At 50.8% G+C, this 27674-nt stretch overlaps 1 protein-coding gene across 1 annotated transcript in view; it reads right to left on the bottom strand.

Moving 5' to 3' along the window:
• The window catches only part of LOC124722449 (aquaporin AQPAe.a-like), a 61389-nt gene that overhangs the window by 4445 nt on the left and 29270 nt on the right, over nt 1-27674 (bottom strand). The window contains exon 4 of the mRNA XM_047247610.1: nt 18274-18468. Within this exon, the coding sequence (XP_047103566.1) occupies nt 18274-18468 (195 nt within the window). The remainder of the gene's footprint in view (nt 1-18273; nt 18469-27674) is intronic.

Here is a 27674-nt window from a genome sequence, read left to right as displayed (position 1 = left end):
ATGTTACATTAAGGGATTGATTGTGTGCAGCACAGAGGCTCTGAAGGGCCGAGTGTTGGAGCAAATAACTGGAAAGCCTGTGTCATCAAATGACATGCGTGGCCTGACACAGCAAAGAGCCCCATGTAAATACTGAGCAGTGTTCCAGAAGCCAATTCCGAAAATCGTCTGTGCCAATGAAGGTATACCTGACACCAGTCTGAGCGTCCTCAGTAGTATTGGGACAACCAATGGGTGGCGCCACCCAAAACTGCAGCCGTGACGTCACCCAACCACTAGACGTTTTCTGGCCCAAAATACCGATATTCAAGATGACGGGATAGTGCCACGCCCCCAGTAAAGTTTCGACAGCTCTGCCTTAGCCAGTAAGCATGGTACCACCCCACAAGGGGTTATGGGCATTAAACTGCCTAAACCTTTCCTAATGCTGGGAGATTTTATCGATCAGTGCAGCTAATACATTCAGGAGTACTGCACCATCTGGATGAAGATATGCATTGCAGACAGTTATTTCCTGTGTCGTGCTTATTCTGACAGTCACTGCTTCAAAATGGGTATGAATGGGCACATGTTCACGACAGACCAAGTTTAGGACTAACGCAAACTCCACCTGAGACTATTACAGTCGCTACAGTTCCTGTAATATCTCATAGCTGCGGAGGGCAGGGTCCACACTGCTGGGAACCACGTTTCCTGGAGGGCAATGCATATAGCAGGTATAAAGCTTGACAGTTGCCGCAGCTCAGCCAGGCGGTGGAAAAAACCGCCCCAATTCCAGTGGAGGATCACATTGTGAGACTGCTAAGGCATGGAACATTCAATGAGGTAGCTTACGCAACAAGAGTCACCTGCTGCCACCGATTTATTGCCTGAGCAGTCTCTATCCAATATTTTTTTGTGGTTTAGGGCGCTCAACTACTAAGGTCATTGGCGCCCAGTCACAAACGTTAATGCACTAGTAGCGTAGAACAACGCAAGGGGGCAACACCAGAAAGTAATTACAAAGACACAGATAAAAGATCTTTGGGAAAAGTCCGTCAATGTACTAAAACTAAGGATCCGAGCAGCTGCTCGAGCGTCATCAGCTAAAAGTTCCTGTAAGGTAGACGGCAGAGACAGGACAACACGAGTCAATAGAATGGGGACAGGACAATAAAATATGGCGCACCGTCAATGGATGACCACAGGGGCACTGCAGGGCGTGGTCACTGGACAACAGGTAACGGTGGCTAAATCGGCTATGCCCAATCTGCAACCTGGCCAAAATGACCAGCTCTCGCCAGGAAGGGAGTGAGGAGGTCGTCCAAGCCGTAGGGATCGGTTTGATGGCCCTAAGCTTATTTTCATGGAGAGGACCAAGCCTCGTGCCACAATGATGAAACGTGCCAACGAAGAACCCCACTAACATCAGTTGATGGGACACAAAAGGAAGCTGTCCAAGGCAGGACGACATGAGCCTTGGCCGCAGCATCAACAGCTTCGTTCGTATTCACGCCCAACGTGGCTAGGAAAACACACACACACACACACACACACACACACACACACACACACACACACACACACACACACACACACACACACACACACACACACACGATGGCATAGGGAGAACGTCGATGGCGGCGGATATAGTGAACAGCCTGATAGAGAGCAGAAAGCTCAGCTGTAAAGCTTGGACACTGGTCAAGGAGCGGGTATTGAGAGTATCATCCCCAACGACAAAGGCACATCCGACGCCAGTAGCAGTCTGAGCCATATGTGTAAATAAATCAATTACCGAGCCTCGAAGGAAGTTCGACAAACCTCTAGTGGTGTAACGAATCCGTGGTCCTCTCCTTTGGGAGCGAGCTGAGTTCAAGGTGAACGCGAACCTGAACCTGGAGCCAAGGTGGCGTTGGGCTCTCACCCACTCGAAAAGTGGTAGAGAGGGTAAGATCAAGTTGCTGAAGCAGGCGACGAAAGCGAACTCCAGGAGGTAACAGGGCAGAGACATACAGCCCGTATTGGCGGTCGCGAGAGTCGGCAAAGAAGGAGAAATATGACAGATGGTCGGGCAACGACTTCAGTCGGCAGGCGTACCGACAAAGCAACATACCGCGCCGGTAGTTTAGCAGTAATTCGGCAGCTTCGGCATACATACTCAACAGGGCTGGTGTAGAATGCTCCAGTCGCCAGACATAACCCTCGCGATGGTGGATAGAGTGTTGACTGCGTAAGATGGACGGCCGAGCAGAAGACTAGGCAAAACTCCCATAATCCAGCTTTGATCAGACAATGGAACGATATAAGCGTAGCAGGACCATTCGATCTGCTCCTCATGACGTACCGCTGAGAACACTGACATTTAGGGAACAGGTACAACAAGCAGCCAAGTAAGACATGTGGAGACCAGCAAAGTCTCCTGTAAAATGTAGGACCTAAAAATTTTGTTGTTTGAGGTTTAAGGGACCAAACAGCAAGGTCATCAGTCCCTTGTTTCAAATGTGCGCCATTCCGCTAATGGGACAACTCAGCAAAGTCAGAACAAAAAAAACGGAAGAAGAGAAAAAACAGAGAAAGGAAAAGAAAAGAGGATTTCGGTCAGGGAGGTGAATCAGGAATCTCCAAACACTGCTTACAGTGGGAGACACCCAAACACTCATTGCCCTGCCCCAACACCAGAGAGATTAAAAACCTTCAAACTGAGAATAAAAACCACTTTCCCGGAGGAAACCGAGAACCAGAGAGACCATCCGGGAATCGTCAGCCAACGTCAAAGGTAAAGTGTGGGGGAGCCTGTACTTAGCACGCAGAGCCAAAAGAAGGGGGCATTCAGCCAAAATGTGGGCTACCGACTGGAAGGCTCCACAACCACATAGTGGGGATGGCTCATCACGCAAAAGAAAACCATGGGTCAACCGAGTATGGCCATTGCGGAGACGACACAGTGTGGTCGAGTCCTTTCGGAAGACGTGAAAGGAAGAACGCCACGGGCCTGGTGTCACCTTAATTGCACGAAGTTTATTAGACAGTGGAGTAGCCTCCCAAGAATTGGCCCATGGCTGTGCGAAGTGGGATTTGATGTGAAGCCGTAAATCCGCTGCAGGAGGGGCTACAGAAAACGGGGTAAGTAACTGCTCCCCCAGCCAAACTATCAGCGAGCTCATTACCCAGGATACCCACATGGCCAGGGACCCAAAGGAAGTCAATGGAACAAGCAACACGCTGAATATCAGCGAGATGGTCATGGATGGCAGAGACCAAGGGATGGCGCGAAAAACACCGGTCAATAGCAAGAAGGCCACTCATCGAGTCCGTGCATAACAAAACGCGGTTGTGTTGGGACTGTTTAATAAAGGTAAGGGCCTGGGGAATTGCCATCAATTCCGCAGTAAACACCCCACATGTAGGTGGCAGCAGATGACTTTCCATTCCAACAGAGGACGTGAAGGCATACCCAACACGATCAGCAGATTTAGAGGCAGAAAAAGGAACGGAACACCACCGGGGGGGATGGAATCTTTCGGATCGCGTCGGATATCCATCCGAATTCGAGGCCGAGGAAATAACCAAGGGGGGGTGTGTGTGTGTGGAGGGGAGGAAGCAAGGAAGGTAGGACAAAGAAGGAAGCTGGAAATCACGGCAAAGAGATGCAAGGTGGAGCCCAACCGGTAAAACCGCCCGTGGGCGGGAGTCTGGTGGGCGACGTCCATGGTCTGGGAACAGGATAGAATAGGAAGGATGAGTGGGAGAGGAACGGATAGGGAGTGCATAAGACACCAGAAGCTGGGACCGCCGAACGGAAAGGGGGGGGGATCCCAGCTTCAACCAGGAGACTATCAACAGGGCTAGTATGGAGGGCACCAGTGGCCTAACAGATACCATGATGGTGGACTGGATCCAGCACGTGCAGTGTGGAAGGAGCAGCTGAACCACAAACTTGACAACCATAGTCCAAGCGAGACAGAACTAGAGCACGATAATGACGGAAAAGGGGGGAACGGTCCACACCCCAAGAGGAGTGGGGAAGGAAGCGAAGGACATTGAGTTTACGGAAACATCCTATCTTCAGGGGTCTGATATGGTGGAGGCAAGTGAGATTGTTGTCGAAAAGAAGACCCAGGAAACGAAACTGTGGGACCCCAGGCAATTGTGCATCGAGATAGAACTCTGGATCAGGGTGGATCGTAGTACGGCGACAGAAGTGGACCACCCGCGATTTTGAAGGAGAGAATTGAAACCTGTGTGAGAAGTCCATGCAGAGGCATGCCGTATAGCTCCATGGAGCAGCCGTTCTGCAGATGCCATCGAGGAGGAACTAACCCAAATGCAGAAATCATCCACATACAGGGCAAGGGCGACCAAGGGACCGACAGAGGCCACCAGCCCATCGATAGCAATGAGGGAAAGGACACTCATGACAGAACGCTGTGGGATGCCCGTCTCCTGGGTCCGTGGAGAACTAAAAACAGTACCAACTCGAACTCTGAATGACCGATGGAACAGGAACCGGCAGATAAAAATCGGGAGTGGGCCCCGAAGACCCCACTGCTAAAGGGTAAGTAAGATGTGATGGCGCCAGGCCGTGTCATAGGCCTTGCGAAGGTCAAAAACACTGCAACCAAATGGCGGCCCTGGGAAAAAGCCTGCCAAACTGCGGATTCCAAGCGAAGTAAATGATCGATTGAAGACCGTTCCTCTCGAAAGCCACACTGGTAAGGGGACAATAGATCCCGAGATTCGAGGACCCAATTGAGCTGACGGGCTATCATCCATTCAAGTAACTTACAAACAACATTGGTCAAACTAATTGGCCGATAGCTGTCAACAGATAGGGGGTTCTTACCAGGCTTAAGGACAGGAACCACGATGCTCTCCCTGCACTGAGAAGGGAAGTCACCCTGGAGCCAGATATGGTTGAACACCCGAAGAAGATGTTGCCGTTGTGGAGTACTGAGATGTCAAAGCAGTTGGTTATGAATGGAATCTGGGCCAGGGGCTGTATCATGAGAAGATAGAGCAGAAAGAAATTCCCATTCAGTAAAAGGTTCATTGAAAGATTCTGACTCACAAGGGGCGAAACAGAAGATGGAAGCTTCAGCCCGCTGTTTCTGGTGAAGGAAAGCAACTGGATAGGAGGCTGATGCTGATGCCACTGCAAAATGGGTCGCAAGATGTTCTGCAAGAACTAATGGGTCCATACAAAGGCCATCTGGGAGGTGAAGGCCTGCGAGGGTGGACGGCCGATGGCAACCTCAGAGAGCGAAGTGTAGCCCATACCCATGACAGAGGGACAGTAGAACCAAGGGAAGAAACGAATCGTTCCCAAAAAATCCACTTGCTCTGTCTGATTAAATAACGGGCTTTAGTGCGGAGGTGTTTAAAGGTAGTAAAGCTGGCTACAGATGGGTGCCTCTTAAGGTGTTGCGAAGCTCGACGGCAATCACAGATGGCAATGGCAATGGCCATACAACATGGGACCTGCCGGCGACGAAATGGCCCAGATGAGCGCGGGACAGCAAGGCTAGCAGTGCGAACAATCGCGTCAGACACGTCACGTAGGATGTCATCAATACAACCCAACAGGGGGGGGGGGGGGGAGAAAACACGACCTGTGCAGTGTATAGAGGCCAATCGGCACGTTGGAAAGACCAACGAGGTAACCTGTCCACCAGAGAACGGGAAGGGAGCGAGATAATCAACGGGAAATGGTCCTATCACGAGGGTCGTCGTGTGGCGACAACTGTAATGAAGCGAGGAGTGAGGGAGAGGAAAGAAAGATCAGTGGCATGAAAGGTACAATGACCGGCACTGAAATGAGTAGCGGAGCAATCATTAAGAAGGTGCGAGTCATTGTCTGAAATAAACTGGTCTATGAGAAGACCTCGTCTATATGGAAATGCACTGGCCCACAAGGGATGATCAGCATTAAAATCCCCAAGGAGGAGGAAGGGGGGAGGAAGTCGCTCAAGAAGGGCAGTTCAGGCACCAGGTGTAATAGTCCTGTCAGGAGGGAGATAAAGATTGCGAACTGTGACCTCAGAGTCCAAGTGGACCCTAACAGCAACCACTTCCAATGTAGTTTGAAGAGGAATCTACGTGCTAGCAATGTCTGTATGGACCAACGTACAAACGCCACCAGAAGCCCACCGGGGTCCGGCCCCATTTCGACAGAAAACACGGAACCCACGGAGGGTCGGTGAGTGAGCATCAGTAAAATGAGATTCCTGGAGAACCACACAAGCTGCAGAGTAGGACGAAAGAAGGGATTTCAATTCCAAAAGGTGACGATAGTATCCATTACAATTCCATTGGAGAACCACAGAACGATGGTTTAAATGAGGGCTGAACACGCTAAATCCAGTCATACAGCTGGGTCCCCACCCGTCACCGACAAGGAGGGGGCGACATCCATGAACGACAGGTCAGAATCCGGTTGTGAAGTCGGGGAAGGGACCTCCAGTGAAACCAGAAGCTCTTTGTCCCGGGACTTACGTTTCTTCTTCTTTTCAGGCTGAGATTGAGGAGGGCTGTGTGGCATAATGGAGCCAGCTGCAGCAAGATCAGGAACAGAAAGAGACCGGGCGACCTGGGGGCCGATAGACCGCGGCTCTCGCGGTCGTCGCGCGGCAGCAGACCTTTGGCCTGGAAGATGCATCCCGGGAGAGGCGCCCTCGACTGGCCTTCGCCGAAGGAGTGGGACACTTCTCTGGCTGGGGAGGGGGAGCAGCGCCCAGAGGAGAAGGTGTGGGAGCCGCAGGGGAGGGGGGGGGGGAAAGAGGCGTTCGGGATGGGGGTAAGTAAAGGGGGTAAGGAAAGGGGAGGAAGAGGTGAAGATGTAACCAAGGCGTAACTAGATTTTTTTGTGGGGTTTAAAGGCGCTCAACTGCTGAGGTCATTAGCGCCCAGTCACTGTTGTTAGAGCACATAGAATCTAGAAAAACTCAAGGGGATGGGGGGGGGACACCAGAAGGACCTGACAAAGATGCAGATAAAGTAAGTAGAAAGGTTAGATGTCTTTGGACAAGCCTGTTAAAGTTATAAAACGCAGAATACGAGCAGCTGCTCGAGCGTCATCAGCTAAAACATCCGGTAAAGTAGATGGCAGGGACAGGACAACACGAAATTGACTAAAACGGGGACACGACAATAAAACATGGCGCACTGTTAATGTCTGACCACAAGGGCACTGCGGGGCTGGGTCACCGGAGAGCAGGCAGCGGTGGCTAAACCGGCAATGCCCATCCGCAACCTGGTCAGAAGGACCTCCTCTCGCCGAGATGGTCGGGAGGATGTTGTCCATACAGTTGGGAGCGGTTTTACTGCTCGGAGCTTGTTTCCTGGGAGGGATGACCAAGCATCCCACCACAACGACACAAGCCTCTTACATACATCCCCACGAACGTCAGATGACGGGACACAATGGGAGGCTGGCCGGGGCAGGAGGACTGCAGCCTTGGCTGCAGCATCCGCAGCCTCATTCCCAGGCACTCCTACATGTCCGGGAACCCACAGAAAGCTGACAGAACCACCATCATCAGCGAAAGAATGGAGGGACTGCTGTATCCGTTGAATCAAGGGATGGACCGGATAGGGAGCTCCAAGGCTCTGAAGAGCACTGAGTGAGTCAGAGCAGAGTACGTACGATGAATGGCGGTGGCGGCGGGCATTCTGAACGGCCTGATGGAGAGCAAAAAGTTCGGCCGTAAAGCTGGAACATTGGTCGAGGAGCCGGTATTTAAAGGTGGCGGCCCCGACGACAAAAGCACAGCCGACACCATCGTCAGTTTTGGAGCCATCGGTGTAAATAAAGGTGTGACCGGCAAGGCGAGCACGAAGTTCGACAAACAGTGAGCAATACACTGCAGCCGGAGTACCCTCCTTTGGGAGTGAGCTGAGGTCGAGATAAATATGAACCGGAGCCTGGAGCCAAGGTGGTGTCGAGCTCTCACCCTCTCTGAAGGTGGTAGGGAGGGCAAAATCCAATTGTCGAAGCAGGCGACGGACGCGGACTACGGGGGGGCAGCAGGGCAGACACATACGACCCGTACTGACGGTCGAGAGAATCGGTGAAGAAGGGCTGGTAAGAGGGGTGGTCGGGCATAGACAACAGCCGGCAGGCGTACCGACACAGCAGTACGTCGCGCCGGTAGGTCAATGGTAACTCAGCAGCTTCAGCATAAAGACTCTCGACAGTTGGTGGATGGAGTTGAGCCGGCGTAAGAGGGATGGCCGAGCGGACGAGTAGACGAAGCTCCCATAATCCAGCTTCGATTGGACTATGGACCGATACAAGCGAAGCAGGACAGTGCGATCCGCTCCCCAAGATGAACCACTAAGGGAACGTGTACAACGGGCCGCCAAATAAGAGACGTGCAGAGACCAACAAAGTTTCCTGTCCAACATGAGCCCTAGAAACTTCGTTGTTTCCACGAATGGGAGAACAACGGGACCGAGATGTAAGGATGGCGGAAGGAACGCTTTACACCGCCAAAAGTTGATACAAACCGTCTTTTCAGAGAACCGGAAGCCATTTGCCACGCTCCACGAGTATAGGCTGTCTAGAACACGCTGAAAGCAGTGCTCCTGGAGGCATGTTCTCTGGGCGCTGCAGTAGATCGCGAAGTCATCGACAAAGAGAGAGCCTAAGACATTAGGTGGTATGTAATCCATAATTGGATTGATCGCGATGGCAAAAAGGGCTACGCTCAAGACGGAGCCCTGAGGCACTCCATTCTGCTGGAGGAAGACGTCGGACAAAACGGAACCCACACGTACCCTAAACTTACGATCCGTTAAAAAGGAATCAATAAAAAGGGGCAGGCGACCGCGTAGGCCCCACCTGTGCATAGTGTGGAGGATACCTCCTCTCCAACAGGTATCATAAGCCTTCTCCAGATCGAAGAACACGGCTACCGTTAGGCGCCTTCGCAAAAAGTTGTTCATGATGAATGTCGACAAGGTCACAAGGTGGTCAACAGCGGAGCGGTGGCGACGAAACCTGCATTGAACATTGGTAAGTAGCCATCGAGATTCAAGAATCCAAACTAACCGAGCATGAACCATGCGCTCCATCACCTTACAGACACAGCTTGTATAAGAAATGGGGCGGTAACTAGAAGGAAGGTGTCTATCCTTCCTGGGTTTGGGTATAGGAACAACGACGGCGTCACGCCAACGCATGGGGACCTGACCTTCGGTCCAGACGCGATTGTAGGTACGAAGAAGGAAGCTTTTGCCTGCCGGAGAAAGGTGGGCCAGCATCTGAACGTGAATGGCATCTGGCCCTGGAGCAGAGGACCAGGACAGTGCAAGTGCACGTTCGAGTTCCCGCATAGTAAAGGGGGCATTGTAAGTTTCCAGATTCAGCGAGTGGAAGGAAGGTCGCCGAGCCTCTTCTGCCTCTTTCCTGGGAAGGAAGGCAGGGTGGTAATGGGCGGAGCTTGAAACCTCCGCGAAAAACCGGCCGAAGGCGTTGGAGACATCCACAGGATCAACGAGGACCTCATTACCTGAGGTCAGGCCAGGTACCGAGGAGTGGGCCTTAATGCCCGACAGCCGGCGCAGGCCACCCTATGCGACAGAAGAGGGAGTAAAACTGTTAAAGGAGCTGGTGAAAGAGGCCCAACAAGCTTTTTTGCTGTCTGATGACTCCACGGCATTGCGCTCGGAGTCGTTTGTATCCAATACAATTCGCCAACGCAGGATGGCGGCGAAAGGTGTGTATAGCACGTCGTCGAGCACGGACAGCGTCTCTACAAGCCTCGTTCCACCAGGGGACGGAAACGCGACGTGAAGAAGAGGTAGTACGAGGAATGGAACGTTCGGCAGCATAGATAACAGCCGTGAGGTATTCGACCTGACTGTCACAACTGAGAAAATCGTGGTCTGGAAAGGTCGCCAGGGAGGAGTAAAGTCCACAGTCAGCTTTCGGTATGTTCCAGCTCGAAGGACGTGGGGATGGGGTGTGGTGCAGGAGACAAACGTGAAGGTGTTAAATGAGCTAATAAAGAATTACCAGCTTGCCTTCTTGCTATCGCGGATTACACGACAGCATCGCGCACGGAACTGCTTATAGCGGATACAGTTGGCCACAGTATGATGGTGGCGGAAAACGCGGAAAGCACGTCGCCGCTCACGTATTTCATCACGGCATGCCTCGTTCCACCCAAGAACTGGGGCGGCCAGGGCAATTCGGAGGTGCGTGGTATTGAACGTTCCGCAGCTGTAAGAATAACGTCTGTAATATGTGTGACCTCATTGTCGACGCTGGGAAAGTGACGGTCATCGAATGTCGCTAGAGACAAAAAAAGTGTCCAATCAGCTTGGGCAAAATTCCAGCGTCGCGGGCGCATATATTGCAGTGGAGGCTGCAGTCTAAGGACACATGGGAAGTGATCACTCGAGTGTGTATCACCAAGGGCGAACCATTCGAAGCGCCGAGCTAGATGAACAGTACCGACCGCAAGGTCTAAATGAGAAACTTGTCGTGGAGGCAGACAAAAATGTTGGGACCCCTGTGTTGAGGCAAACTAGATCCGCTTGGTGGAAGACGTCTAGCAATAGGGAGCCACGTGGACAAGGATGTGGAGTCCCCAAAGCGGGTGGTGGGCATTGAAGTCCCCAACCAGCAAATAGGGGGGTGGAAGCTGACCAAGAAGATGAAGAAGATCAGCTCGTGCCATTGGTGTGGATGATGGAATGTATACAGTACAAAGAGAAAACGTGTATCCAGAAAGGGAAAGAGGGACGGCGACAGCTTGGAATGAACTGTTTAAGGGGATTGGTTGATAATGGAGAGTATCATGGAGAAGAATCATGAGTCCATGTGCTGGAGTGCCTTCAACAGAGGGGAGATCATATCGGACGGACTGAAAATGAGGGAGAACAAAGCAGTCATGGGGACACAGCTTTGTTTCCTGAATACAGAAGATGACCGGCGAGTAGGATCGTAAGAGGATCGACAATTCATCCCGATTGGCTCGAATGCCGCGGATATTCCAGTGGATAATGGACATAGGGTGAACAGAAAATGGAGGAATGTGACCAAGGTTGCTGTCAACTCAACGACTGCTCAGAGCTTGCCACCGACAGCATGGAATGGCATTCAGCCGAAGGCAGAAGATCCCGATCCATAGGTTGTTCAGGAGCAGCTCCTGCCACCAGCGATCGGCTGGTTTATCGGCCGCCAGCAGTGCGCCTCGGCGACACAGAAGACGGCTGAGGGCAATTTCTGCCAGGTGGTGCCGTACATGAGACACGCCTTGGCGGAGAAGGAGAGGAACTGGGTTTCTTTCTAGCCTTCTTGGAAGTATGATGTTTAAATGAAGGAGGAACCGATAGTTGGGAAGTTGCAGTACGTAAAAAATTTTCGCAAGTATGCTCTGTTTTCGGAGTCTGTGTCTGACTTTTGGGCTCGAGATTTAGCAGAACCCGACGAAGGGTGAGCCAGAGAGTGGGCAGGCGAAAGTGGTGAGGTTGATCGGGCGATCTTTGCGCTGGCCGATCTGACGACCGTGGCACTAAAGGTGAGGTCCCAAGTGTGCGTGGCTGCCTCCTTTGTTGGCTGAGGAGAAGCAAGGACAGTGCTGTATTTTCCTGTTTGAGGCACGGTGGGCTGTCGACTGGCGAATAATTTTCGAGCAGCAAAGGTCGGCACCTTTGCCTTCACTCTTATTTCCTGGATGAGCTTTTCGTCCTTAAAAACGGGGCAATCTCGAGAGGAAGCAGCGTGGTCACCCATACAGTTGATGCAGCGAGGGGATGGAGGTGGACAAGCACCCTCGTGGGCATCCTTGCCACACGTAACACGTTTGGCAGGATTGGAACAGGACTGGCTGGTGTGATTGAACCGCTGACATCGATAGCAACGCGTAGGGTTTGGGACGTAAGGGCGAACGGAAATTCTCATAGCCTGCTTTGATTTTCGATGGGAGTTGAACTTTGTCAAATGTCAAGAAGACAGTGCGGGTTGGAATGATGTTCGTGTCAACCCTTTTCATAACTATGAACAGCCGTTACGCCCTGGTCAGACAGGTATTGCTGAATTTCTTCGTCAGACAATCCATCGAGGGAGCGTGTATAGAAGACTCCACGCAAGGAATTTAAAGTGCGGTGCGCTTCAGCCCGGACAGGGAAAGTGTGGAGCAGAGAAGTACGCAGCAATTTTTGTGCCTGGAGGGCACTGACTGTTTCTAACAACAAGGTGCCATTCCGTAAACAGGAACAAGACCTTACAGGACCTGCAATTGCGTCGACACCTTTCTGAATAATGAAAGGGTTGACCGTGGAGAAGTCGTGACCTTCGTCAGACCGAGAAACAAGGAACTGTGGCAACGATGGAAGAACTGTCTGTGGCTGAGACTCAGTGAACTTACGTTTGTGAGCAGACTTAGTAGAAGGTGAGGAAACCATTGCGGAAGAATCCCCATGATTACCGGCGTCTCCGATGGCGCGCTCCTCCCTTGTGGGGGCCCTCTCTGAGGGCACTCCTACCTTAGGTGATTGTTCACACCTCAGGTCACACCTCCCGACAAACGGACGGAGGGACCAATCGGCACTTTCGGAAGGTATCAGCTCGGGTAATCACCCCTCCCTGGGCCTGGCCATTACCAGGGGGTACGTACGTGTCCTACCTGTCTACCCGGGCGGGGAATTACGCGTTACCCCGTCACCGGCTACGCCAAAAATGCGTGGGTCGGCCTTCAGACACGCACAGGGAGGAAGAAAGAGAAAGGGAAAGGAAAAGGAAAGAGGAGTGGTCTCAAACGCCGCAGCGGAGAAAAGGGTAAAGAGTAGAGGTAAGGAAAAGGGAAGGACCAAGGAAGAATATAGACATACAAGCAGAGAAGGCGAAGAATGCGGTACATTTACGAGCGTCCGTCTCCGGACGTAGGCACAAACCATACTCCCAGAGGGGGAGAAAGGGAAGGGAAGAGCCGGAGGTGACGGGAGGAGGGGCGAAGATGGGGGAGAGGGAAGGATGCGGAAAAGGAAGGTATGCAGCCCCGAAAGGAAGGAGGGCCACATTAGCTCGGGGTCCCGTGCTCGCTATGCACGTTTCCACAAAAGAGTTGTGGACCTCCTGGGGGGATTTCCAGAAGTATCAGGCATGTTCCCAAGGGAGGTCAAAATAGAATGATAGACATGCAGGGCCAAAGGGAGAAGTGCTGCAAAGGCTGGGGCCCCGTGGTACCCAAGCACAAACTCACCAAGTAGTTTTCAGCCCCATGGCTGACCAGGTAACTATGTCCAGCCTGACAGGTCAAGAGATATGAGATTATCCCAACCAATGGGTTGTAAGGATACCACTGGTTAGTAGCCTGACGGTTACTCAGTCCATGCTGACCTGACTTCTCACCAGTGCAGGAACGAATGTGACTCAGGGCTCAAGCAATGACCACCAACTCTACCGTGAGTAAACTGCATCCATTTGGCAGTAAGTAGTTAACTGCACACTGCCTGTGTGTAGGCGAAAGTGGTTGTTTTTTTTGTGATTTTAGGGCGCACAACTTCAATGGTCATTAGCGCCCAGACTACGTTAGGAATGCACCGCGAGGCACAAGTTTAAAACAGCAACTAAAAGGGAATACATGATAAAACATCTACAGGCATAGGATTAAAAAAACAGCATAATCAAATGTCCGTAGACAGGTTGGTCAATTTGATAAAACGAAGAACGCGAGCAGCTGCTACTGGGTCATCCGCTAAAATGGCATCGAGAGTACATGGCAGGCCAAGATCAAGACGCAGTGGAGTAAAATCCGGACAGGATGTTAACATGTGGCGGACCGTCAGCAAGTGCCCACATGGGCAGAACGGCGCCGGCGCAGCCGTCAGCGGATGGCGATGGCTGAACCGGCAGTGTCCAATTCGTAACCGGGCCAAAACTACCTCCTCCCGCCGAGAGAAGGACGTCCAAGCCGCGGGAAGAGGTTTCAAGTCCCGAAGCTTGTTGTCCGTAAGTGCAGCCCGATCGGCATGCCACAGCGATAAAATGCGCCGACAAATGAACCTGCTATGATCTGATGAAGGGACACCACAAGAAGCTGTCCGAGGCTGGAGGACCGCAGCCTTGGCCGCGGCATCTGCAGCTTCATTCCCAGGGATACCGACATGGCCAGGAACCCACATAAAGCTAACCAGAGAACCGTCGTCCACCAGCTGCTGAAGAGAGCGTTGGATCCGGTGCACGAAAGGGTGAACCGGATACGGATCACTGAGGCTCTGGATGGCGCTCAGGGAATCGGAGCAGATGACATAAGCAGAATGACGGTGGCGGCAGATGTAAAGAACAGCCTGGTAGAGGGCAAAGGGCTCAGCTGTGAAGACCGAACAATGGCCGAGGAGCCGGTATTTGAAACTTTGCGCCCCAACAATAAAAGAACAACTGACCCCGTCATTGGTCTTACAGCCATCTGTATAAATGAAGGTCATATTAATGAACTTCGAATGAAGTTAGACAAAACGGGAGCGGTATACTGAACCGGGGGTAACCTCCTTTGGGAGCGAGCTGAGGTCAAGGTGAACACGAACCTGAGCCTGGAGCCAAGGTGGCGTGTGGCTCTCGCCCACTCTGAAGGTTGCAGGGAGTGAAAAATTAAGGTGTTGAAGGAGGCGACGAAAGCGAACTCCAGGGGGTAGCAGGGCAGAGAGATACAACCCGTATTGACGATCGAGGGGGGAGTCAAAAAAGGAACGATAAGACGGGTGGTCGGGCATTTACAGTAGCCGACAGGCATACCGACAAAGCAGTAAATCGCGCCGGTAGGGCAGTGGCAATTCACCGGCTTCAGCATGAAGACTCTCGACGGGACTAGTATAAAATGGAGTGTAAACGGTAGAAATAGAAAATGTAAAAGTGGGGAGAGTAATTCGGACGGCAACTGCCTGCAGGCCGGCGTGCAATGTGATGGGATCGTAGTAAATATCATCCCGGACCATCAACATAACCCCTCCATGAGCCGGAAGACCTACCACAGGGGGTAGGTCAAAACGCACAGAGGTGTAGTGTCCAAGGCAATGTGATCGCATGGGCGTAGCTTAGTTTCCTGGAGGGCTACGACGAGCGGACGGTGCAAGCGGAGCAGCAACTTCAAGTCCTCTCGGTTGGAGCGAATGCTGCGAATATTCCAGTCAATAAGTGCCATCGTGAGAAGAAAAGGAAGATGAAAGAAGGGACCACCTCGAAGGCCGCTGAGGGCCTGCCTTCGAGCGAGTACTGCCGCCGCTATCAGTAGGCGGACCGTCATCGTCCATTGGTTCTAGAGGTTCATCGGCCATCTCGTTAAGATGGCTGGGAGGAGCAGCTTCCTCCGCCGGTGGACGGCCAGATGTTCGGCCGCCAGCAGTGCGGCCAGGCGAAACGGATGACGGCCTGGGGCGGCAACCGCTGGGTGGCGCAGGAGAAGAAATGCGCCGTGGGGGAGAAGGAGAACTGTGCTTCCTATGAGCCTTCTTGAAAGGTCTTTTAGTGGAAGTACTGGTCGACGGCTGGGAGTGCGAGGTACGTAGGAAGTCTGCACGGGACGGTTCCTTCTTGAAGGCCCCTGCATCTGATTTCTGGGTCTTCGTCTTGGCACTAGCTGATGAAGGTGCTTGTGTTGGAGGCGTGACGGGAGGAAGCGGAGACGTCGACCGCGCGATCTTAGCACTGGCCGAACGGACGACCGTGGTGCCGAAGGTCAGATCGCATGTCTGCGTCGCCACCTCCATGGTAGTCCGAGGAGAGGCGAGGACAGTACTGTACTTTCCCGCTGGGAGCAGCGCGGGCTTCCTACTAGCAAATAGCTTGCTAGCAGCCGAGGTGGGCACTTTCTCTTTGACCCGAATTTCGTGGATGCAGCGTTCCTCCTTTTAGATGGGACAGTCGCAGGAGGACGCTGCATGGTCACCCCGACAGTTCACACAACGAGGAGACGGAGGTGGACAGTCACCCTCATGGGCATCCCTGCCACAAGTGACATTTAGCCGCATTGGAACAAGACTGGCGAGTGTGATTAAAACGCTGACACTGGTAGCAGCGCGTAGGTGTCGGGACATAGGGGCGAACAGAAATAACCTCGTACCCCGCTTTGATACGCGACGGCAGCTGACCACTGTCGAAGGTCAACAAAAGTGTCCGAGTCGGTACAAGGTCATTGTTGACCTTTTTTATGACCCTATGGACAGCCGTCACGCCCTGCTCAGCGAGTAAAGACTGAATCTCCTCGTCAGTCAATCCGTCAAGTGATCGACTATATACCACACCACGGGACGAATTCAAAGTGCGGTGAGCCTCCACCCGGACAGGGAACGTGTACAGGAGTGTGGTCCGAAGCAATTTTTGTGCCTGAAAGGCGCTCTCAGTTTCTAGTAACAAGGTACTATTACGCAACCTGGTACACGACTTGACAGATCCGGCTATGGCATCTACGCCCTTCTGGATAACGAAAGTGTTGACAGAGGAAAAATCTTTTCCGTCCTCAGATCGAGAAACTACAAGGAACTGTGGGGCAGGCGGTAGTACTTTTGTCACTAGTGGCTGGTCAAGTTTCCGTTTATGGGCAGAAGTCGAGAGAGAGGAAGAGAAATCCATTGCGAAGGAATCTCCCATGATTGTTAGCGTCTCCGATGGCGCGCTCCTTTCTTGTGGGGACCCTCTCAGAGGGCACTCCTGCCTTAGGTGAATGTTTACACCTCAGGTCACACCTTCCGAGAAACAGACGGAGGGACCAATCGGCATGGTCAGAAGGTATCAGCTCAGGCAATCACCCCTCCCTGGGCCTGGCCTTTACCAGGGGGTACGTGCGTGCCTTACTTGTCTACCCAGGGCGGGGAATTACGCGTTACTCTGTCACCGGCTACGCGTGCGAACGCGTGAGTCGGCCTTCAGGCGCGCACAGGGAGGAAGGAAGAAGAGGAAGAAGGAGAGAGAGGACAGACTGTCTCAAACGACGAGGCGGAGACCAGAGTAGGCAAGGAGAAGAAGGCAATGAGAAAGCAAGGAGAAGAAGACAAGGGAAAGAGGAAGGAAGACAGTGAGATGGAGAAGAGCAAAGAAAGGAAGGAAGGAAGAAACGGGAAGTGAAAAAGCAAAATGACCACAAATAGAGGTCGTGGAACCGTCCGTCTCCGGACGCAGGCGCTAACTACCCCCTTAAGGGGGCGGGACTCCTTTTAGTCGCCTCTTACGACAGGCAGGAATACCTCGGGCCTATTCTAATCCCCGGACCTGCAGGGGGGGGTGGTTGATCTGTCGACCGAGAAATGCATCAAGGATAGCCAGGAACAGACACAGGAGAACCACTGGGTCACTATATCAGCCCCAAGGATAGGTCGAGAAATCTGATGACGGAGTACACACCATTGAGTGCTTCCTGACAAGAGGCAGTAGTGAATTTGGAGTTCATAGCAGGGACACTATGAACTACAATTTTGACTCCAATGCTGGATGTCCGTTGCATTAGTGGATCTCCCCTTATCACACACCTCACAGACGAAATTGTCAGTAGAGCGACCTTGACGGAAACTGGGCTGATAACCAAAATATCGACGATCTAGTTACTGATACAACCATATGCTCGAGCAACTTGCAGGTAACATTAGCGAGACTAAGTTATAGCTGTCATTCTCAATGTGGTGTTTCAGTACCACGATGCTCTCGCTCTCACCACGAAGACGAGCTCTCACCCTCGCTCCAAATATAGTTGAATATGGCAAGGACACGACGCTGGCAGTCCACCAGCAGGCGTTTGAGCTTTCGGCTGTGCATGCAATCTGCCCCTCAAGCTATGTTAGAGAAAGTGCTGGCACGTTGAGGAATTCCCACACATACAGGCACAATACAGCCAGTGTAAATGCAATGAGGTGCTCCATCAATTGATGTCTCACAGCATTGGCGAGCTCATCTGATCTGAAATGGCGACAGTAATTTCTGAAGTCTACCAAGATTACTGTCATCCGACAGCCGATAGAATGGACGTGATTCTGGACAGCTGCATCGAGTCAGGGTGCTAAAGGCGATGGCAGCAGCAAAGTAATTCCAGTTACAATTCCTAACTGACTATCTCTGTATGTCCAGATGATTGGTGCTGTTTGACAACTTTCGGTAAAGACCACTATCACGTGTCATGTTGGACTCTCCAACAGAGGGGAGAAGACCACAGCTACAAATGGTAAGAGCTATGGCGAAGACCATCCACTTTTCATTATGCTGTACCACGCTTCCTCAACAGCTTCATGGAACGTTTGTTTATTGCTACTGGCTTTGCTCCATTACTGCTATTTAGTAGGTACGAAGAGTATACATACCGCGAACAGGTGGCATGTCGTGATGGATAAGCCAATGGCAAATCCAGCACTGCCTCTGGCAGACCTGGCGCCAAACACCGTCATCATCAAGAAGAATGTTATGAAAGCCTCCACGAAGACCGCCTGCGTCAGCGTCAAATGTGGGCTGACTGTCGTCACACCTAATGTCGACTCAGACTCCTCTGGTGTCAGCGCCTGGAATAAACAGCAGACTGAACATTTAGCCCTTCAGTAACTATTGTACAGCTCAATGACTACTATCACTCGTCTCAACGACGAAGACTTCTATTCCGCAGTGGGGCAAATGTGAATTCCTGTTCAAGTTGGAAAAAGGCATTTATCAATCTGCTGCCCTCTAATGTGAGAAGATGCCTGAAACTGCACGCTATTTTGAAACTAATCAATTAACAAGCAATGGTTAATGTGCTAACTTGCTTTATCCCCATACAAACTCGAATCATTGACAATTTATATGTTCGGGCAGAACGTGAGTGAATCACATTCTAATTTAAATGTTAGTCAAACTGAACTGTACTTACCGAAAACGTAAAGAGGGACAGGAAGGACGAAGTAAACTGGCCTTTATTATGGAACACCCATTGCCTCAATGTCAAAAACTTTACTGAAAGTTATGTAGCTGTTCCGACCGAAACAGAAGGTATCTGAAAGCGTTCTTTTAAAATTTTCCTGGAATGGACCGATTTGGGCTAAATGAAGTTCGCAGAAACCAAAGCGGTATAATCGCAGCACAGAGCAGTGAGTGCTGCACAATTGGGCCTGCTTCACACGCAATGATTTCTTCCGTGGGACGAACTGCTCTGTGCTGGGGTTATTGACAGTTTGGCATCGTCAACAGTTGTCGGTTGGCTAAGAGCTGTTAAGGTAAGCCGAACGGAATCTAAGTTTTCAACAGAGCAGAGCATCAAAGTAGAACGGGCACTTTATTCACAAATTTATTGTAAATATGTGATAGCGTTTACGTCCACTACGTTTTAGACCACACATTACGACGTATGAAATGTAACCATCTTCGTAAAGGTTTTAAACTTTTAAAGATGTTAATATGCGTCACCGTTCATATTAGGAGGAAGCGTTAGTACCACGCGCTATCTTGTGTCTGTGGTGCTTAGTATCGGCTGCACAACTGTTGGCTGTTTCTGCTGTTCATAGGCGCATGTTGCTACAGTATTAGTTTAACCGGACTAGAATGGACAATCTTACCTACTTGTGCAATCTGTATCTAAGAATATCAGTAAGTTGGGTTCCATCAGGTTACTCAAAAATAATCTTCCAAGTCTGTCTGAAGAATTAACGAGTAACAAGAACTAGTTACATGTTTCAATGAGCTGAATTGCCTGAGACGTGTACTAACTTTACGATTAAATACGATAGGTATTATATTTTGACGAAAATAGAACTTTTGCTTTTAGGCGATGTGTATTGAATGTGAAAAATATTGCGAAACTATACGTACACACAAACCAGTGAGTTTACGGCGTTTATGAGAGTGGTTATGCCCGTGTCTGGAGCCACAGATCAAATTCGCCAAGAGCTGTACACAGTTCACCGCCGCCTTCGGTTCATTAGTGATGGGACCCAGTACCTGCTTGTCACAGTGTGCACGAAGATTGTCAAATTAACTAAATCATGCCGAACTCCTATTTCTCCTACCTGGCGCCTTTTGAAGACTTTTCCTTCTCTCTGTAGAAGATGTCGGTCGGTCGCGGATTCTCCATGTTATACTTTATCTCTTGTAATCGAGGGTAGTTGCTACTTTTCTGTAAGGAGCGCTCAAACTGTTTCAGAAGGAATGCATTATTTCTTGCTGTGCCTGCCATACAATGCAGTATGTGATGCTGCAGTCCAAAGACTTAACATTTTGCCATTGACAGTCCATTTTATATTCTCACTAGATCTTATTTCACTGGCCGAACAGCGAAACTTGTCTAGAAAGGTATTTTCATTCTGCAGCAGAGTGTACACTGAAACTTCTTGGTGGATTAAAATTGTGCCGGACCGAGAACCTCACTCGGGACTTTGCGTTTTGCGGGGAAGGGCTCTACCGGTTTAACTACCCAGGCACGACTCTGGACCTGTCCTAGCAGTATTACGTTCACAAGTATCTTGTCTCTTAACTTCTAAACTTCACAGCTCTCCTGCTAATCTTTCAAGACCAGCAACCCCCGGGAAGATCGCCAGGCTCTTTCTAAGCCATGTCTCCGCAATATCCTTCCCTTCAGGAGTGCTGGGCTTGCAAGGTTCGCAGGAGAGCTGCTGTGAATTTTGGAAGGTAGGAGACGAGGTACCGGTGGAAGTAAAGCCGTGAGGACGGGTCATGCGTCGCGCCTGGGTACCTCAGTCGTACTTTCCCACAAAAAGAAAGTTCCTGAGAGTATCGATCCAGCACACAGTTTCCATCTGCCAGGAAGTTTCAAAACTAATCTACTTTTAGACTTTAGTTTCCTAATGATAAATTCCTCAGCCTCGCTAGATTTAATTCGACAACATTCCACTACCAATATTTTGGTTTTACTCATGGTTTTGTTACATCCTTTCAAGACACTCTCCATTCCGTTTAACTGCTCTTCCTACTCTTGTTTTTGACAATTAGTGTCACTGGGAAGCCTCAGTTTTTATTTCTCGAAACTTGATAATGCCGCGTCCAAATTTTTCTATGCTTCCCTGTTTGATTACTGTACAGATTAATAATGCGGACAGGCTACAACCTTGTCTCACTCTTCTACCACTGCTTCCCTTTCACGTCTCAACTCGTGTTCTGTCTGGTTTCTGTAGAAACTATATACAACTTCACACTTCCTGTATTTTACCCCAACCACCTACCACTTTCAGAATTCCAAAGAGTACTCCAGTAGATATTGTCAAGAGCTTTCTCAAAATCTACAAAAGCTAAAAAACTTACGTTTGTCTTTCACCGACCTGCCTTCAAAGCGTAGTCGTTGAGTCAGTATTACTTCGACAGTTCCTACAATTCTCCGGAAACCATATTGATCTTCCCCGGGGTCTGTATCTACCAGTTCTTACGATTCATCTGTAAATAATGTGCAATCTGCAGATACGACGTACTAAATTGATAGTGCGGCAATATTCACACGCGTCTGCACCTGCTTTCTTTGGAATTTTAATTCTAACAATCTAAGTTTGAAGGTATTTCGCCTGCCTTACCTTTTGCATACCAGGGATATTAGTTCTGTTATGGCTAATTCTCCCAACGATATCAGTTGTGACGGAATGTCTTACTCCAAGGGCTTTGTTTTGGCTTAGGTCTTTCAGTGTTGTCTTCAATTATTTTCGTAATATTCTCCCATATATTTCTCTTATGTTTCCAACCAGTTTATTTCCTTTATATGGATCCTATATGTATTTCCACCTTTCATATGTCCCTTTTTTGCACAGTACTGATTATCAGATCTTTATATTCATACAACTCTCTTCTCTAAAGGTAGATGGGGTGATTGGTTTAAAAACGGGGGAAAGGGACCGAACTGTAAAGTCATTGGTCCCTTGCTCCAAACAGAACAATTACCCAAGGGAAAGAAGAAAGACTTACAGCACCATAACAGGAGAAAGGAAGAACCAGGAGAATGACAGGACAACAAACTACAATGGACGAAACAGAACAAGAAAACCAGAGACGCAAGAAACAAGGAGAAGAGACTAAAAGAAAGATTACCATGACTGGTCGACCATGAGAATAAAAAAGGAGAAGCCAGCCACTCGGCAGCACATTAAAACACCCAAAAACCATAGGGTTGAGGACAGAGGGACAATGGACATGCACTAAAACTCAGATTAATAAAACCCACCCTCACGAATAAAACCTAAAATTAAAACTTCTGTTGAGGCATTGTCGCCCAACACCGAAGGTAGTGTGCTGGAAAGTTAGAAGTCCCCGAAGAGCTGATAAAAGTGGCCAGTCCAGCAAGAGGTGGACGACTGTCATTTAGGAGCCACGCCACAGCGACACTGCGGTGGGTCCTCGCAATGGAGGCGGTAACCATGTGTGACACGTATGGCCAATGCGGAGTCCACAAAGGTCAACTGATTCCCTGCGAGAAGGCCGCAGGAGAGACTTCCAAGTATCTGCAGTCTCCTTAATGACATGCAGCTTCTTGTGCATACTGTTATGCCACTCAATCTCCCAAAGCCGGAAACACTTGCGGCGTAAGACAGAACGCAGGTCAGTTTCAGAGATGTCCATCTCCAGGAGCGGTTTCCACGTAGCTTGTTTGGTCAGCCGGTCAACAAGTTCGTTGCCTGGAATTCCGACGTGTCCTGGAGTCCACACGCCACTGAACGACTGGATCATTCCAGGGCAGTGAGGGGTTCCTGGATGTTCGCTACCAATGGATGGCGAGGGTAGCACTGGTCAATGGCTTGCAAGCTGCTCATTGGGTCACAACAAAGAACAAACGACTCATCAGAACAGGAATGGATGTACCGAAGTGCACGAGATATGGCCACAAGATCTGCAGGGAATACATTGCAGCAAGCAGGCAAAGAATGCTTTTCAATATGTCCTCTATGGACATAGGAGAAACCAACATTACCATCAGCCATCGAGCCGTCTGTGTAAACTTTAGAGCCCCAAAACGCCAAGAATCGAAGGAAAGTGACAGCAGAGGGGTAGGGTTAACAGTCCTTAGGGTCTTGCAAAAGGTCCAGACGAAGCTTTTGCCGAGTTTTGTTTTGTTGGTTGGTTGGTTGGTTGTTTGAGGTTAAAGGGACCAAACAGCAAGGTCATCAGTCCCTTGTTTCAAATAGACTCAATTCTGCTAACGGGACATCTCAGAAAAGTCAGAACAATAAAACGGAAAAAGGGGAAACGTAAAAGGGCAGTCACGTTGTCAATAGTAAAAACAAATGAGGGAAGTTGGCAAGAGAACGAACCCAACACTATGCTGAAGCAGCATGGGCAAGACCACCTGTGACAAAAGGTACAACTGCAATAATGCAGAAAGTACGAATGGGAATAGAAAAACTAACCAAGCCTTAAAAAGAAGAGGTAAAAACAGAGTAAAAGGGAAAGAAAAGAGGATTCCGGTCAGGGAGGTGAATCGGGAATCTCTGAACACTGCCTAAAGTGGGAGACACCCAAACACTCACCGCCCTGCCCCAACACCAGAGGGAGATTAAAAACTTTAAAACTGAGAATAAAAACCACTCTCCCGGAGGAAACCTAGAACCAGAGACACCATCCGGGAATCGTCAGCCAACATCAAAGGTAAAGTGTGGGGGAGTCTGTACTTAGCACGCAGAGCCAAAAGAAGGGGGCATTCAACCAAAATGTGGGCCACTGACTGGAAGGCTCCACAACCACATAGCGGGGGTGGCTCATCACGCAAAGGGAAACCATGGGTCAGCCTGGTATGGCCAATGCGGAGACGACACAGTGTGGTCGAGTCCTTGCGGGAGAGGCGAAAGGAAGAACGCCATGGGCCTGGATTCACCTTAATGGCACGAAGTTTATTAGACAGTGGAGTAGCCTCCCAAGAATTGGCCCATGACTGTGCAAAGTGGGATTTGATGTGAAGCCGTAAATCCGCTGCAGGAGGGGTTACTGAAAACGGGGGGGTAAGTAACTGCTCCCCCAGCCAAACGATCAGCGAGCTCATTACCCGGGATACCCACATGGCCCGGGACCCATAGGAAGTCAATGGAACAAGCAGCACGGTGAAGATCAGCGAGATGGTCATGGATGGCAGAGACCAAGGGGTGGCGCGAAAAACACCGGTCAATAGCAAGAAGGCCACTCATCGAGTCCATACATAACAAAACGCGGTTGTGTTGGGATTGTTTAATAAAGGTAAGGGCCCGGGAAATTGCCATCAATTCCGCAGTAAACACCCCACATGAGGATGGCAGTAGATGATTTTCCGTTCCAACAAAGGACGTGAAGGCATACCCAACATGATCAGCAGATTTAGAGCCATCAGTGTAAAGAACAACAGCATCCCGAAACTCCCATAAAATTTGGCGGAAAAAGGAACGGAACACCACCGGGGGGGATGGAATCTTTCGGACCGCGGCGGAGATCCATCCGAATTCGAGGCCGAGGAACTAACCAAGGAGGGGTGGAGGGGAGGGAGCGAGGAAGACAGGACAAAGAAGGAAGCCGAAAATCACGGGTAAGAGACGCAAGGCGCAGCCCAACCGGTAAACCCGCCCGAGGGCGGGAGTCAGGCGGGCGACGTCCATGGTCTGGGAATAGGATAGAATAGGAAGGATGAGCGGGAGAAGAACGGATAGTAAGGGCATAAGACACCAGAAGCTGGGACCGCCGAACAGAAAGGGGGGGGATCCCAGCTTCAACCAGGAGACTATCAACAGGGCTAGTAGGGAAGGCACCGGTGGCCAAACGGATACCACGATGGTGGACTGGATCCAGCACGTGCAGCGTGGAAGGAGCAGCTGAACCATAAACTTGACAACCATAGTCCAAACGTGACAGAACTAGAGCACGATAAAGACGGAGGAGGAGGGAACGGTCCGCACCCCAAGAGGAGTGGGCAAGGAAGCGAAGGACATTGAGTTTACGGAAACATCCTACCTTCAGGAGTCTGATATGGGGCAGCTAAGTGAGCTTGTTGTCGAAAAGAAGACCTAGGAAACGAAACTGTGGAACCACAGGCAATCTTTGTGCAGCGAGATAGAGCTCTGGATCAGGGTGGACCGTAGTACGGCGACAGAAGTGGACCACCCGCGATTTTAAAGGAGAGAATTGAAACCCGTGTGAGAGGGTCCATGCAGAGGCACGCCGTATAGCGACCTGGAGCTGCCGTTCTGCAGATGGCATCGAGGAGGAACTAACCCAAATGCAGAAATCATCCACATACAGGGCAGGGGCGACCAAGGGACCGACAGAGGCCACAAGTCCATCGATAGCAATGAGGAAAAGAGGGACACTCAAGACAGAACCCTGTGGGATGCCCGTCTCCTGGGTCCGTGGAGAACTAAAAGCAGTACCAACTCGAACTCTGAATGACCGATGGATCAGGAACTGGCGGATAAAAATCGGGAGTGGGCCCCGAAGACCCCACTGATGAAGGGTTAGTAAGATGTGATGGCGCCAGGCCGTGTCATAGGCCTTGCGAAGGTCAAAAAACACTGCAACCAAATGGCGGCGCTGGGAAAAAGCCTGCCGAACTGCGGATTCCAAGCGAAGCAAATGATCGATTGGAGATCGTCCCTCTCGAAAGCCACACTGGTAAGGGGACAATAGATCCCGAGATTCGAGGACCCAAGTGAGCCGACGGGCTACCAGCCGTTCAAGTAACTTACAACCAACATTGGTCAAACTAATTGGCCGATAGCTGTCAACAGATAGGGGGTTCTGACCAGGCTTAAGGACAGGAACCACAATGCTATCCCTCCACTGAGAAGGGAAGTCACCCTGGAGCCAGATACGGTTAAACACCCGAAGAAGATGGTGCCGTTGTGGAGCACTGAGATGTTGAAGCAGCTGGTTATGAATGGAATCTGGGCCAGGAGCCGTATCATGAGAAGCAGATAGAGCAGAAAGAAATTCCCATTCAGTGAAAGGTTCGTTGTAAGATTCTGACTCACTAGTGGTGAAACATAAGGTGACAGCTTCAGCCTGCTGTTTTTGATGAAGGAAAGCAGCTGGATAGGAGGCCGACGCTGATGCCACTGCAAAATGGGTCGCAAGATTTTATGCAAAAACTAATGGGTCCGTACAAATGCCATCTGGGAGGTGAAGGCCTGGGAGGGTGGACTGCCGATGGCAACCTTGGAGAGAGCGAAGTGTAGCCCATACCCGTGACAGAGGGACAGTGGAACCAAGGGAAGAAACGAATCGTTCCCAACATATCCGCTTGCTCTGTTTGATTAAATAACGGGCTTTAGCGCGAAGGCGCTTAAAGGTAGAAAGGCTGGCTACAGATGGGTGCCTCTTAAAGTGTTGCAAAGCTCTACGGCGATCACGGTTGGCAATGGCAATGGCCGTACTCCACCACGGGACTTGCCGACGACGAAATTGTCCAGATGAGCGCGGGACAGCAAGGTTAGCAGCGCGAACAATCGCGTCAGACACGTCACGTAGGACGTCATCAATACAACCCGACAAAGAGGGAGAAAACTCGACCTGTGCAGTGTATAGAGGCCAATCGGCGCGGTGGAAACACCGACGAGATAACCTCTCCATCGGGGACCGGGAAGGGAGCGTGATAACCAACGGGAAATGGTCACTATCACAAAGGTCGTCGTGTGGCGACCAGTGTAATGAAGGGAGGAGGGAGGGAGAAGAAAGAGAAAGATCAATGGCAGAAAAGGTACCATGACCAGCACTGAAATGAGTAGGGGAGCCATCATTAAGAAGGCACAGGTCGTGGTCTGCAATAAATTGGTCGATAAGAAGACCTCGTCTAGATGGAAAGGCACTGCCCCACAAAGGATGATGAGCATTAAAATCCCCAAGGAGGAGGAAGGGAGGAGGAAGTTGCTGAAGAAGGGTGGTTAAGGCAGCAGGTGTAAGAGTCCTGTCAGGAGGGAGATAAAGATTGCATACTGTGACTGCAGAGTCTAAGTGGACCCTAACAGCAACTGCTTCCAATGTAGTTTGGAGAGGAATCCACGTGCTAGCAATGTCTGTACGGACCAACGTACAAACGCCACCAGAAGCCCGCAAGGGTCCGACCCGATTTCGACAGAAAACACGGAACCCACGGAGGGTCGGTGAGTGAGCATCAGTAAAATGAGATTCCTGGAGAACCACACAAGCTGCTGAGTAGGACGAAAGAAGGGATTTCAATTCCGGAAGGTGACGATAGTAGCCATTACAATTCCATTGGAGAACCACAGAACGATGGTTTAAATGAGGGCTGAACACGCTAAATCCAGTCATACCGCCGGGTCCCCACCCGTCACCGACAAGGAGGGGGCGACATCCATAAACGACAGGTCAGAATCCGGTTGTGAAGCCGGGGAAGGGACCTCCGGTGACACCAGAGGCTCTTTGTCCCGGGACTTATGTTTGTTCTTCTTTTCAGGCTGAGATCGAGGAGGGCTGTGTGGCATAATGGAGCCAGCTGCAGCAAGATCAGGAACAGAAAGAGACCGGGCGACCTGGGGGCCGATAGACCGCGGCTCTCGCGGTCGCCGCGCTGCAGCAGACCTTTGACCTGGAAGGTGCCGGGAAGGGGCATCCCGGGAGAGGCGCCCTTGACCGGCAGACGCCGAAGGAGTGGGACACTTCTCCGGCTGGGGAGGGGGAGCGGTGCCCAGAGGAGAAGGTGTGGCAGCCGCAGGGGAGGGGGGAAAGAGAGGGGTCCGGGACGGGGGTAAGGAAGGGGGAGGAAGGGATGAAGATGTAACCAAGGCGTAACTAGATGTCATGGACACAGGGTGCAATCGTGCATATTTCT

The sequence above is a fragment of the Schistocerca piceifrons genome, chromosome X, assembly GCF_021461385.2.
Source record: "Schistocerca piceifrons isolate TAMUIC-IGC-003096 chromosome X, iqSchPice1.1, whole genome shotgun sequence".
Taxonomy (NCBI): Eukaryota; Metazoa; Arthropoda; class Insecta; order Orthoptera; family Acrididae; genus Schistocerca; species Schistocerca piceifrons.
Note: the sequence above shows the minus strand (reverse complement) of the source record. Positions and strands in the feature narration are given on the sequence as shown.